Source organism: Oncorhynchus gorbuscha, linkage group LG06 (genome assembly GCF_021184085.1).
Source record: "Oncorhynchus gorbuscha isolate QuinsamMale2020 ecotype Even-year linkage group LG06, OgorEven_v1.0, whole genome shotgun sequence".
NCBI classification, from domain to species: Eukaryota; Metazoa; Chordata; class Actinopteri; order Salmoniformes; family Salmonidae; genus Oncorhynchus; species Oncorhynchus gorbuscha.
In genome coordinates, this window is record NC_060178.1 from 75,291,285 (window position 1) to 75,304,428 (window position 13,144).

Here is a 13,144-nt window from a genome sequence, read left to right on the forward strand (position 1 = left end):
TCTCTCCACACTCTGCTTCTCCAGCCAGTGCAAAGGATCCCTGTGTACCTTCAGCTGCTGCAGGTCAGGCTCCATGACACTCACATCTGATACATACAGTACACCACCAACACAACATAGGTATTTAGAAAAGAGAGTCCTCACCATCATAGTATGTTATCTCTAATCAGAGTGGTGGTGACTGTATAAACGGCTCAGGTTAGTGCCAGGTTCACATCCCAGATTGCACATTTGATTGGTTGGAAGTTGTGGGAATGTATGTTTTTTTCATATTGGTTGTGGAACAAAGCGATATGTTTCCTGAGAACAGAAGTAAACATTTTGCTGTTCTGGTAATGTACATTTTTAGGTTGCAGGGAGGTTCTGAGAATGTTTCACTCCGGTTCCCTGAAAGTTTAGGTTTTATTACCACTCTGATAATGGACATTATAGGTTATCTGAAGGTAATTAAATAACGTAAAACTTTCACTGAATGTATCAATGCGACTTTTAATAACACTGCTAGATTATTTTGGGTTAACTTGTTTTGAATGACAAGCACAGATACAATAGGATACATGGAAACTAATTTGCCTTGGCATTAATCATGCAAACAGTTCTTTTCTTATTGTGACCAGTGGTGGAAAAACGATCCAATTGTCATACTTGAGTAAAAATAAAGATACCTGAACAAAGTAAAAGGGAAAGTCACCCAGTAAAATACTACTTGAGTAAAAGTCTAAAGTATTTGGTTTTACATGTTCTTAAGTATTAAAAGTGAATGTAATTGCTAAAATATACCTAAGTATAGATTTGTTTACGGATAGCACTGGCATATTCCAACACATAATTTACAAACAAAGCATTTGTGTTTAGTGATTCTGCCAGATCATAGGCAGTATGGATGACCATGGATGTTCTCTTGATAAGTGCATGAATTGGACCATTTTCCTGTCTCGCTAAGCATTCAAAATGTAACGAGTACTTTTGGGTGTCAGGGAAAATGTATGGAGTTAAAGTACATTGTTTTCTTTCGGAATATAGTGAAGTAAAATTAGTCAAAAATATAAATAGTAAAATACAGATTCCTCACAAAACTACTTAAGTAGTACTTTAAAGTAGTTTTACACCACTGATTGTGACACTGATTGTGGCATCAGAAAGATTCAAACCTATGATCTTCTGTTCTCTATCCCTTCTGTTCTCTATCCCTTCTGTTCTCTATCCCTTCTGTTCTCTATCCCTTCTGTTCTCTATCCCTTCTGTTCTCTATCCCTTCTGTTCTCTATCCCTTCTGTTCTCTATCCCTTCTGTTCTCTATCCCTTCTGTTCTCTATCCCTTCTGCTCTCTATCCCTTCTGTTCTCTATCCCTTCTGTTCTCTATCCCTTCTGTTCTCTATCCCTTCTGTTCTCTATCCCTTCTGCTCTCTATCCCTTCTGCTCTCTATCCCTTCTGTTCTCTATCCCTTCTGTTCTCTATCCCTTCTGCTCTCTATCCCTTCTGTTCTCTATCCCTTCTGCTCTCTATCCCTTCTGTTCTCCCTTCTGCTCTCTATCCCTTCTGCTCTCTTCCCTTCTGCTCTCTATCCCTTCTGTTCTCTATCCCTTCTGTTCTCTATCCCTTCTGCTCTCTATCTCTCTATCCCTTCTGTTCTCTATCTATCCCTTCTGTTCTCTCTATCCCTTCTGTTCTCTTCTGCTCTCTATCCCTTCTGTCCTATCCCTTCTGCTCTCTATCCCTTCTGTTCTCTATCCCTTCTGTTCTCTATCCCTTCTTCTCTATCCCTTCTGTTCTCTATCCCTTCTGTTCTCTATCCCCTATGCTCTCTATCCCTTCTGTTCTCTATCCCTTCTGCTCTCTATCCCTTCTGCTCTCTATCCCTTCTGTTCTCTATCCCTTCTGTTCTCTATCCCTTCTGTTCTCTATCCCTTCTGCTCTCTATCCCTTCTGTTCTCTATCCCTTCTGCTCTCTATCCCTTCTGTTCTCTATCCCTTCTGCTCTCTATCCCTTCTGCTCTCTATCCCTTCTGTTCTCTATCCCTTCTGTTCTCTATCCCTTCTGCTCTCTATCCCTTCTGTTCTCTATCCCTTCTGTTCTCTCTATCCCTTCTGTTCTCTATCCCTTCTGCTCTCTATCCCTTCTGCTCTCTATCCCTTCTGCTCTCTATCCCTTCTGTTCTCTATCCCTTCTGTTCTCTATCCCTTCTGTTCTCTATCCCTTCTGCTCTCTATCCCTTCTGTTCTCTCTATCCCTTCTGTTCTCTATCCCTTCTGTTCTCTATCCCTTCTGTTCTCTATCCCTTCTGTTCTCTATCCCTTCTGTTCTCTATCCCTTCTGCTCTCTATCCCTTCTGTTCTCTATCCCTTCTGTTCTCTATCCCTTCTGTTCTCTATCCCTTCTTTTCTCTATCCCTTCTGTTCTCTATCCCTTCTGTTCTCTATCCCTTCTGTTCTCTATCCCTAGTCCACTGAGCCACCAGGACGAAGCTAGCTGTTTCACATACATAGCTGTTCATTTTAGTCTGTTCAACCAACCAGGAAACAAGCACTCATTAAGATCAAGTTTCACCAATTAGTGGGTGCAGCCAACACACATGAACACACCTAACAAGATAGAGGATCGAGAGAGTTTTCCTGACCCTGAGAATGGAATGTAAATGTTTTTAAATAAAATCATACATTTTTTTCTGAACGTTACTAAATTTTTCTTCATGTTCTTAGACCAGAATGTATATGTTTTTAAATAACATTCTTAGAACGTTTTCTGAACATTAAACATTTTCTTGTGGTTTTTCTGGAACATTTTCTTCATGTTCTGAGAATGGAATTGAGTTAATTGATGTCAATATGTAGAATTTAACTTTTTTGAACTGTCCCAGAATATTACCAAGAACTGACATAAAACAGAACCATACATTCACTTAAGTTACATTTTTTATATATTTTTTAGAACATTCCCAGAATGTAGTAAAAATATGACATTAAATAGAACCTAATGGGAACTTGTGTGGAATGTTCTGTGGAAGTACTGAAATTCCTACAGAAGAACATTGTTTCGTTTGCGGAACTATTTGAGAACATTACCGATATCAAACCAGTTGGAGTACATTCCTAGAACATGACCAGAAATTAAATGAAATGTAACCATGTTTGAACTTTTAGGAAACATTGTGTCAAAGTAATTAAATACCAAGAAAATTGTTTTTTTCCTTAAAAATGTGCTGAGAATATTCAAAAGCCAAGCAACTGTCCTGCACTATTTACAGAAAGTTGTGGGAACGTTGTATGCAAAATAACCACACTCTCACCAAGCTTTAAGAAACATATGTTTCTCACAACGTTATGTGCTAGCTGGGATAAGTCAATAGCATCCCTGTGTGGCCTGTTTTGGTTTCAGACTCTGTTGAAGCAGACGGATGCAGAGCACCCTGACTACTACCTGCTGCTGGTGTGTATCCAGCAGGTCAGAGCCTTCACCACCCAGTACGCCCACCTACTGCAGCACAACAAAGAGCTGCTCCTGCACAACCGCAAAGAGCTCAAGAGGTCAGCTTCTGATCCAGGCTCAGATTTTGTGTTTTGGTAAGATTGTGCAGATGGGGACAGGATTCAGATGGACTGGTCTGAGGTCAATGAACTGTGATGATATTACCTTACAGACAAATAAAGAAGAACTCTTTGTGAGGCTAATGCCACGTTCACGTGCTACTCGGAACTAGGAAACTCTGAAATGTCCAACTTGCTAACTGGTTGAACGCGGCACATGTATAACTACAACCAGTTAGCAAGTCGAAAATGTCAGTTTCCTAGTTCCAACTATCATGTGAATGAAGCACAAATATAGTTCCAACCTTGTCCTTGTTGCAGGTCAACTATGAAGCAGTTCTTCAAAAATGTGGACTGTGGTAACGTGATGCAAGCCAATGAGATGGGCTCCCCTTACCCCACCAGCAACGCAATACTGTGAGTTATGTTCTGACTACACTCAGCCATTAATATTAGCAGTCAGTCATTAATGCATTGATTAACTAACTCTCTGTCCCGCTGACAGCCTCTCCCTCTCCCCTCACAGAGAGCATGGCAACCAGGTGAAACGCAGCAAGCAGAGGCACCTGGAGCAGATCCAGTCTCGACGCTTCCTGGACTGGGAGAGCGAGGCTCACCACTCCGACTCCCCCATCCCATTTTTCTCCCCTGACACCAACCCTCGCCTCAAACCCCCAGGCCTGCAGAGTATCCCTGAGATGGGGTCATCAGAACAGCTGCCAGGCAAACGGCTGACCCCGGGCTCAGCCCTGTCCGATGCTCAAGGTGAGTTCCTTCGCCCTGGGGACCCTCCAGGCTTGGAGGGGCTGTATGAGGATGTGGACTCGTCCCTCCACAACGTGTCCCTGTTCGACCACTACTCCAGTGCTTCGTCCGACTCTAGTATCGACATCGCCTTTGTGCACTGCCCTAAGAGCCATCAGGCTGTTCGCGAGGTCTACAACAGAGGGGGCATCCGGGGGAGCAGGTACAAGCTGCCTGGCCGGGGTTGCGTGTCGCCAGACGAGGCCCAAATGATGCAAGCTCACCACCACCGCCCCCTGCAGGCCGCTCAGTGTAAGAGCAAATCCCTGAACGGGTTGCAGCTGGACAGCACTGTGAGTGGGGACAGTGGCCCCGGACATCTGTCTGACCACCTGAGGGACCACGGGGCCCACCAACATGCCAAACTAGAGAGGCAGTCCAGTAATAAATATCACCCACGCAGCAGCAAGGGCCAGAGCAGCAACAACAGCCCCATCAGCCCCCCGCAGCACAAAGCAGAGCCAGAAAGACAGATAGCAGCCACTGACAAGGAGCTGCATAACAACAACAACAAGGTGGGCATCAGGGAGTGGCTGGGTGGAGCCCACAGTTAACAAGCAGTGGGGTTGAGTTTATGAGAAGCCCTAAGACGGTTGTTCATTTTTAGATGGAAAAGGGGTGGGTCAGCCATAGAAATAAATGTGAGTGCTATGCACTGCTGGGAGGTGTGTGCGTCAATTTGGGGCCTATTTGTGACTAGTATGTACTATGTGTGTGATATTGTTATAGACCTCTGGGTGTCTGTATAACAAATATTACTCCTTTATGTAGGACTCTGGGAGCCCACCCTGGGGCGAGGAGCCAAGATGGAAGGCTGAGGCGAATTACCACACCCCCTTCAGTGAGAGGAGCCGGAAACAGGAGAAGGGAGGCTTCCGTAGCTCCTTCAAGAAGCTCTTCAAGAAAAAGTAAGATCCACTGTATCTGCTGACCAAAATGTCACTTATCAGCAGCACTTTACACCACGATTCATTTGAAGTTGAATAAACAATGTTTGTCAAATACATGATGGAATGACTCAAGTAATGCTGTATGGGGTATCAAGTATCAAGTTTTTTCAGACTATTAGCGTTGCAGTAACCTCATATATACTGTGTCCTCTAGGTCGGGGGGGAGGAGAGAAAGACAAGACAGACAGCCAGAACTCTAGTGATCACGAGGCAGGCAAGACCCCAAGAGTCACCCACCTAGGCATCGAACGTGGGACTGCCGTGTGAAAAGTGTGACTAGAGCGTCACCAGCAGAGAAACACATTGCTCTGAAAAAGGCTTCAAATAGGTGCCAGTGAAATTCTAGGGGTATATAGACAGTGTACAAAGCATTAGGAACACCTGCTCTTTCCCTGACAGACTGAGCAGGTGAACACTATGATCCCTTATTGATGTCACTTGTTAAATCCACTTCAGTGTAGATGAAGGGGAGGAGACAGGTTAAATAAGGATTGTGTATGTGTGCCGTTCAGAGAGTGAATGGGCAAGACAAAAGATCTAAGTGCCTTTGAATATGGTAGTAGGTAGTATGGTAGTAGGTGCCAGGCACTGAACTGCAGCGCTGCTGGGTTTTTCACACCCAAGTTTCCCATGTGTATCAAGAATGGTCCACCACCCAAATGACATCCACTGTGGGAAGCATTGGAGTCAACATGGGCCAGCATCCCTGTGGAATGCTTCAAACACCTTGTCAAGCCCATGCTCTGGCAAATTAAGACAATGTTTTGAGGGCAAAACCCAATATTAAGGTGTTCCTAATGTTTTGTACACTGTGTACAGTGCAATACAATCTATGTATATAAAACATGCTGGAAGACCAACAGACATTGACCTACTGTAAAAATGCTGTATAGATTTCTTCATTTTTAAGTTAGTAGTTTCCAATTTGAAATCTCTTCAATATCCATGGAGAAAATATATTTTGCATACAGTATACTCATTAACATAAAATGTGCCATCAAGAAAATCTCTATCCCCAAATCAAAATAGAATGTAAATTGTGACAAGACTTAAATTAAACAAGTCTGTTGTAATCAATATTTGTTATACCTCGTCATAACCAAAGAATGTCTGAAAACGATCACACAAATTAGTGGCTGCTTAACAGTTCTTCCCTTTGAAAAATGTTCAACTTATCTACAAAGCAAACTAGACAATGTGAAACTTATTCAATATTTATTTTGCATTTCAATCAATATTTCTCTACGACAAACAGACACACAAGCTTCAGTTCCTTCTTTTAATGTGTTAACTTGTTTCATAAATCTGTTACACATTTGAAACAAAATATAGGCAATTATACAGTATGTAAAACCAACAGATTTTATTTGACACTATATACATATAATGTGCATTGCAATATGAAAATGGTGATGCGCCAGAAAGGAAGTTAGTTTGTCCATAATCATTACACATTCCTACTGTGTAAATTAAAACCAACATGACTATTGTAGTGTTTTTACTGACTTTGTTTTCTTCTTCTACACAACTCGTTTCCTTTTGTTCAACATTTGCACGAGGTAGAGACACCGCACTAATTTTGGCCATAAATCGAGAACACATTTTGGCATTACATTACAAAAAAAATGTAACATTCATATTCTTTTTACATCTTCACTGAGTCCAACAGTAAGGAATGTGTTTTGTCTATTTGACTATAGTGTATATGATCGATATTACCATTGAGAATCAGATGATGAAACGGTGGTGATCAAAACAGTACCGCTAGAGTCCGTTTAATTTTGACCTTTGACATTTCTCCCTCCACAGTCTCATTATGGTATTTCGGTAATGTTCAGTGAGTGTTCCATAATAATTCTACCTATGCTAATGCAACCCCTGTGTCACAGCTTGTGAGAACATATATATGTATACTTAAAGTTTACAAGCACATATACAGTTACATACAACGGCACTCTTCTTTTCTTCAAATACCTTTTTGTGCAAATTTTAACACCAGTGATCCCACAGTATTAAAAAAAGCATACGACTTAGCTGGGAAGTAAGCCTGCAATTAAAACAGTTTGAAATGTTCATCTCATAGAGTTATAAATGGAAGCAAAGAATGAAATGGTTGATCTCCCATTAGATATTTCTCAAAGCGAACTACAAAGGGAGTTCCCACATTTGGGAGGACGATGCGTGCAGAATGACATTACCAGTAAGTGGTACTTTCTTGCTGCTCAGACTTAGCCAAACCTCAGAGGGGATCAAATCCTGTCCCTTGTCACATGATTAGAGAACAAGAAGTCATTTTTAGTGCTCAAACGGACCCCCTGAACCACCCTTTTAAATCTTTACAGTCTCCATACCGGTACAGAACACCTATCTACATGACCAGTCTTTAGTTTACAACCCCGGAATAGCCAGGGTCCCTTTCTGCGAAAAAAATACTACATTTATATTTACAATTAAATAGAGGTCAATTAAGCACTTGTGTGGTATGGGCTAAGATGCTAGCAGTGGTGGCAACACTTAATTCTAAAATGAAATCGTATAGAAGTCATCCAGTTCTTTGTTACATGCCACAATAAATATAGGTGTTAAAAGGAAGTAAGAGGCAAGTTGGAAGTGGACCCTTGAAGGATCAGTCTCATGTGAAGCTAAAGCAGTAGTCTGTCTGTAGTGTCTTGTGTAACCAAGATGCTGTGTGGTGTGATCAGTAGCTGTTCTCGTGTCCAGCCAGGATGTAGAGGTTGCTGGCTGCTGTGGGGTTGTCAGTCGGCCTGCTTTCCAGCACCACCACTCTGAAACACAGGTTCAGTTCAGACTCACACTGTGAAAATATATGTCCCAGAGGGGACCAGGATGATTACAAATGTAAGCCTCACAAACAGAGAATGCATTTTCACACACCAACAGACACCAACACCCCCTAACATGCACAATCCCAAATCCTACCAATAGACTACTCAAGCACCATAGGCAAAGTCCATCATGTTACGGTCAAAGTTCTGTAACAGAGTAATCACTGACCCAAGAAAAAGGTAAGCTTGCCAAGCATCCATTCCAACTCTATGAATAAGAAACCCTGACACTTCCATGCACTGGCCACCAGAGTACCCTTTCCACAATCATAGATTTACTCCCAGTAGGTGGTGTTACCAGAGTAACCCAGCAGGGGGAAACATTGAGGGAGATGTGTTAAAGTAACTGTCCAGTGAAAATCTAACTTTTAAAAGTCCATGTTCTGTTAACTGATACCCAAACAATGTTGTTGAATCATCCTGTTCTCATTTGTGCCAAAGCAACTTGGGAGAGAAAACCCCCACAAAAAAACCACCTACAGTACAGGTAGCTTGCCATTTCCTCTGGCCAATCTGTGGTCTACCTGCATGAATATTTTTAACGACTGGTATACCCCCACATTATTTTGCTGTTGGGGTACACACACACACACACCATTCCAACACAGAGAAGCTGCTTTTTAACATACTCCATTAAAACATTTTGGAAGGACTATTTCACTCATATTGTAATGAATTATAGGTCATATTTAATACATTCTGGAAACAGTGGACAGTTACTTTAAAGTGTGTTAAAAACAAAAAGATGTCATCACAAACTCCAAACCAATAGGTTCAGACAAAATTGGAACATTAGAGTTCCAGTTCCTCCCTCCCCACACACACACACACAGATGGGATGAAATCCAGGGTCCCCACAGGGGACATCCATGGATCAGAAAGCTTGTAGGCTAGGTGAGGCCTGGAGTGACCCGGGGAGCAGTGAGTATACCTGGGCAGATTGGCGGCTCCCTCCTGCCCTGAACTGTCGTGCTGAGAGTTTCTTCATTCACAAAATCAAACAAGCCATTAAGGAGACAAGCAAGCATAAAACCAACAACTAACACCAGAGAATTCAGGCAATCAGGATTCTATACTACTGCAGTAGATCGTTAGAAAACAAATCGGGCATCACGACAACACCCATGTTAATATCATTGCCAGTGTAAAAACGAGTGGGAGTGTGTGTAAGTCTATCTTGAGACAGGTGTGTCAGATAAGGTGACCTTGAGCATCATGGACCCCCTTACCCACCTGTCAGATCCAAGCAGGCTGAAGATCCGCGTGTTATCAGAGATCTCCTGGGTGATCTGGGGTGGAAACAGATCATATTCAAACACATACAACAGAATTAAATGGTTTCAAGTTATAAAACAGAACCGGGATTGAACATAGTTTTTTTTTTTTTACCGTCCGTGTACACAAACAGACAACTAACAATTACCCTCAACTTACCTCATTGGTTTTGAAACTCCGCCCTTGCATGCCATGCCTCCAAAATGCCAGAACGCTATCTTGGAGACACACTGCAAAGACATGTGGGTGTTACACTGAACCATAAAAAGCACAAGTAGGAGGTGAGATAAATGGTTCACGGGAAAAACGCTCAGGATATTGAATTATCTTTCTGCATAGAGCTCGATACACAGATGGAAATATCCAACTTTAACACAACAGAACCGCGTCTTTGAAATAAATCCATAATCATTTCAAACGTATATTTAATAAAATAACCCCATCTTTGGTGTCTTTGGGCTGGGTAGAAGTGTGAATGACGTGGTTATGGAAACGTACCTATCGCCTCGATCTGGAAGTTAAACGTCAGCTCAGCAGACAACTTCCTGCTGGACTTCAACCTTCCTTGTAGGTTCACTATCTTTATACACCCTGATCACAGAAAAGAGTTCATCCATAATGGTTACAGTAACATCATAAGTTGGAATTTCTCATTTGAGTGAGAAGAAAATCATTATTTGGGTTGGTTCAGCGGATGGGAGGGTAAAACGTACTGTCCAGACAAACTAAGATGGTGTCCCTCTCCAACTGGGTGACGTGGATAACACAAGTCTGGGGCGTATCTGAGTGGACAGAAAAACATCTCATCATCAAGAACAACCAATGTCCTAATGAAGATAATCATCATCATTGCAACCACGTGCCACTGACCGGCCTCTGTGAACCAGGAGGAGGTTGAGTTGGGGTTGACCGTGCCGAAGCGGACCACTTGGCTGAGCTCGATGCCCTTGCTGACGGCCACACAGATGAGCGGGTACTGCTGATCCGGCACCACCAGCATCTCAAACACCTCCAGGGGACAGGGCAGGGGGAAGTCGATGTTCTACAGGAGAGACCAGAGGAGATAGATCAAGCATCCTGTCCCACAAGAAATCACCCATTATCATGTACTGACAGGAATCATTTCAACTCGGTTTGAGAGACAAGCAACGTTGACATGCTATTTTAGCTAATCGAATCAGCTTTCCATAACAGGACTGTGTTAAGTTTATCCAAACATGAAAGGTCCCATTCTAACCCTTTCCATGGTCAGTCCGCCCAAGAATAACCAGAACCCAACGCTGATTTACCTTGATGAGCATAAACTTCTGCATGGGCTCCACCCACTCCAGCAGAACCACACTGGACTGGAACGCACCACACAGGTACTTATGACCCGTGTAGGGATTCCTCACTGCACACAAACACACACATTCAAGGTTTTTCACAAATCTCTCTCTGAACTCTATCAAAAATGATGTCTTGTGCATTATTTCAGACCTATCCTCAACTTCTCTTATTCAGTTGTGCCGTAAGTCAAGAACAACGCCATGCAGCACTTGATTATACATTTAGCAGACGCCCATCATCCAAAGTGTGCATACATGTTTCTATGGGTGAACCACACATGTGCACTTACCCACGCAGCACTTTTGGCACCCTTTTGTGTCTGGAATCTTATTGGATATGGCAAATTTCCTATGAGGATCATAAGGAACAAGAAATCCGTTTTCTATGCATCATCCAAAAAAAAAAAACTAAGTTCAAACCCAAATGAATGAAGAGGCCTTAGATATCCTACCGTGGAATCATCTTGTCTGGGAGTTTGTGTGTGGGAATGGCCATGGGTAACTTCTGCATTTGCCGGGCATGCTCGAACAGACCAGCTACGTTATGAGAGTAGAGCTGAGAGGCTTTTCCTGAAAGCAATAACAAAAGCATATTTTCAGCTAGACTTCTAAACCTTTAAAGGGCGATTTATGACACAGTAAAGAAAGAGAGAAAAGATCTGCCTTCAAAACACACTTCACATGGTAAGATTATATCTTCAGAAGGGCCAGACATGTTTCAAACAAAGAAAGTCCGGCCAAATTTTCCAAAGTCAAGGTTTTAAAGGCAAGTGCCTCTCTTCAATGTTAACCTTTTCTTGGCAGAGGAACGTAAATTACAGCAAAACCATTACTAGATACAGAACAAACAACAAAAGTAAGACACAGCACAGGTCCAAGATAGTCTTACCAGATATAGAGAGCAGGCAGTTGTTCATAACATAAAGCCAAGTGCACCGGCGGGGAAAGAGCTGGGGACAGACGGGGATGGAAAGAGCCAATGAGGAGTTGATGACAACATTCACAATCCTCCATTGAAGAAGAAATATAGAAACCTTCAACCAGAACAAACCTGCTCCATGGACGTCTCGTGCAGTTCGTTCAGGTTTAAAGTGTAGATTCCCTCCTCGGCACCAAATATCAAATATTGGTCTGAAACGACGACGAAACAAAGAGCCTTTTAGTCATGTTCATCCAAATAATCGTCTTGGCAACGATTCCTGTAATAAGTCATGACAATAAAGATGTTAAAAAAAAAGAAAAGTGATACTAATGTTGTTTTTTCCCAGTGTCCTACCTCTGGTGTCTGGGTTGATCCAGGACGTGGCACAGTGGATTTTCAACGGGCAGCCGTTGAACACCTTGGAGAAACAGGCCCCCATCTGAGCAGCAAGGAGAATGGAGGTTGGAAAATTGGAGGGAAGCCAAACATGACAGATTTTTCTTCAAAGCTCTCGTCTTGAAAGCTTTATCTGAGGGGGCAAAACCCCTATTTGACGTTGGTTCATAAGACCATGGTGTGTCTGGAGAGAAGGCATCATACTCACATGGACCTTGGGTGTGGGTGGGAGGCCATTACTGATAGGCTTCTGAAAAACAGCGGGAGACACAAAGGGCGAGACAGATAAGGTGGATGATCACTGGACCACATTCGTTTTAGACGAGTGGTCGCTGATGAACGGCTTGAACAACAATCAGTGTGGAAGGAAAGGGAATGTATTGAAACGTCACTGTTAATAAGGTGAGTGTGTGGGATCAGGGGGCATTACCGTAATGTCCTTCTTGTCTTTCCGTATGGGGACACTAGGGGGCATGGTGGACTGCCTCTCTGTAGCACTGTCCTTCTCTCCATTCTGGTGAGAGTTCAATCCATTACCTGCAGCGGGAAACATGTTTATTACACACATCTCATTGTGTGTGTGTGTGTGCTGGCGAGAGAGTTCTCCACATGCAGTACATACTGGAATCTAATCACAGCTAATCAATAATGGAATATGTTTTGATGGGATCACAACAGTAATCAAACGAAGTGATTTGACCGTGCTAACACACTGAACGGAGAATGCATTGATTACAGTGCTAACACACTGAACGGAGAATGCATTGATTACAGTGCTAACACACTGAACGGAGAATGCATTGATTACAGTGCTAACACACTGAACGGAGAATGCATTGATTACAGTGCTTCCCAACTCTCACGTCACACTGGCTTCCAGTTGACGGAGACCATGCATTGATTACAGTGCTACACCCAAACAAGGGCACTGCGTTCATCCACCTCTGGCCTGCTCGCCTCCCTAACCCAGTCAAAACTGTTCGCTGCCCTGGCCCCCAATGGTGGAACAAACTCCCTCACGACGCCAGGACAGCGGAGTCAATCACCACCTTCCGGAGACACCTGAAACCCCACCTCTTTAAGGAATACCTAGGAT

General features: G+C 42.9%; 2 protein-coding genes across 13 annotated transcripts in view; one reads left to right on the forward strand and one right to left on the reverse strand.

Annotated features, from left to right (window-relative positions):
* Positions 1-5,813, forward strand: part of LOC124037256 (rho guanine nucleotide exchange factor 33-like) — a 48,310-nt gene extending 42,497 nt beyond the window's left edge. Inside the window, exons 10-15 of the mRNA XM_046351937.1 lie at positions 1-63; positions 3,379-3,527; positions 3,849-3,944; positions 4,054-4,846; positions 5,103-5,239; positions 5,436-5,813. The exon at positions 1-63 is cut by the window's left edge and continues 33 nt beyond it. Coding sequence (XP_046207893.1) covers positions 1-63; positions 3,379-3,527; positions 3,849-3,944; positions 4,054-4,846; positions 5,103-5,239; positions 5,436-5,481 — 1,284 coding nt within the window. The 3' untranslated portion in view covers positions 5,482-5,813. The remainder of the gene's footprint in view (positions 64-3,378; positions 3,528-3,848; positions 3,945-4,053; positions 4,847-5,102; positions 5,240-5,435) is intronic.
* Positions 5,814-6,479: 666 nt separating this feature from the next.
* LOC124038330 (mitogen-activated protein kinase kinase kinase kinase 3-like) overlaps positions 6,480-13,144 on the reverse strand; it is a 70,406-nt gene continuing 63,741 nt past the window's right edge. For 8 of the 12 annotated variants that reach the window (XM_046354078.1, XM_046354072.1, XM_046354083.1 and 5 more), the window contains 14 exons: positions 12,479-12,585; positions 12,257-12,298; positions 12,007-12,091; positions 11,782-11,861; positions 11,620-11,680; positions 11,183-11,300; positions 11,021-11,079; positions 10,692-10,795; positions 10,273-10,444; positions 10,116-10,184; positions 9,901-9,993; positions 9,562-9,632; positions 9,361-9,416; positions 6,480-9,109 (listed from right to left, as the gene is read on the reverse strand). In XM_046354078.1, the coding sequence (XP_046210034.1) occupies positions 8,920-9,109; positions 9,361-9,416; positions 9,562-9,632; positions 9,901-9,993; positions 10,116-10,184; positions 10,273-10,444; positions 10,692-10,795; positions 11,021-11,079; positions 11,183-11,300; positions 11,620-11,680; positions 11,782-11,861; positions 12,007-12,091; positions 12,257-12,298; positions 12,479-12,585 (1,307 nt within the window). In that variant the 3' untranslated portion in view covers positions 6,480-8,919. The remainder of the gene's footprint in view (positions 9,110-9,360; positions 9,417-9,561; positions 9,633-9,900; positions 9,994-10,115; positions 10,185-10,272; positions 10,445-10,691; positions 10,796-11,020; positions 11,080-11,182; positions 11,301-11,619; positions 11,681-11,781; positions 11,862-12,006; positions 12,092-12,256; positions 12,299-12,478; positions 12,586-13,144) is intronic. The other 4 variants (XM_046354079.1, XM_046354085.1, XM_046354084.1 and 1 more) reach the window with 2 other exon arrangements.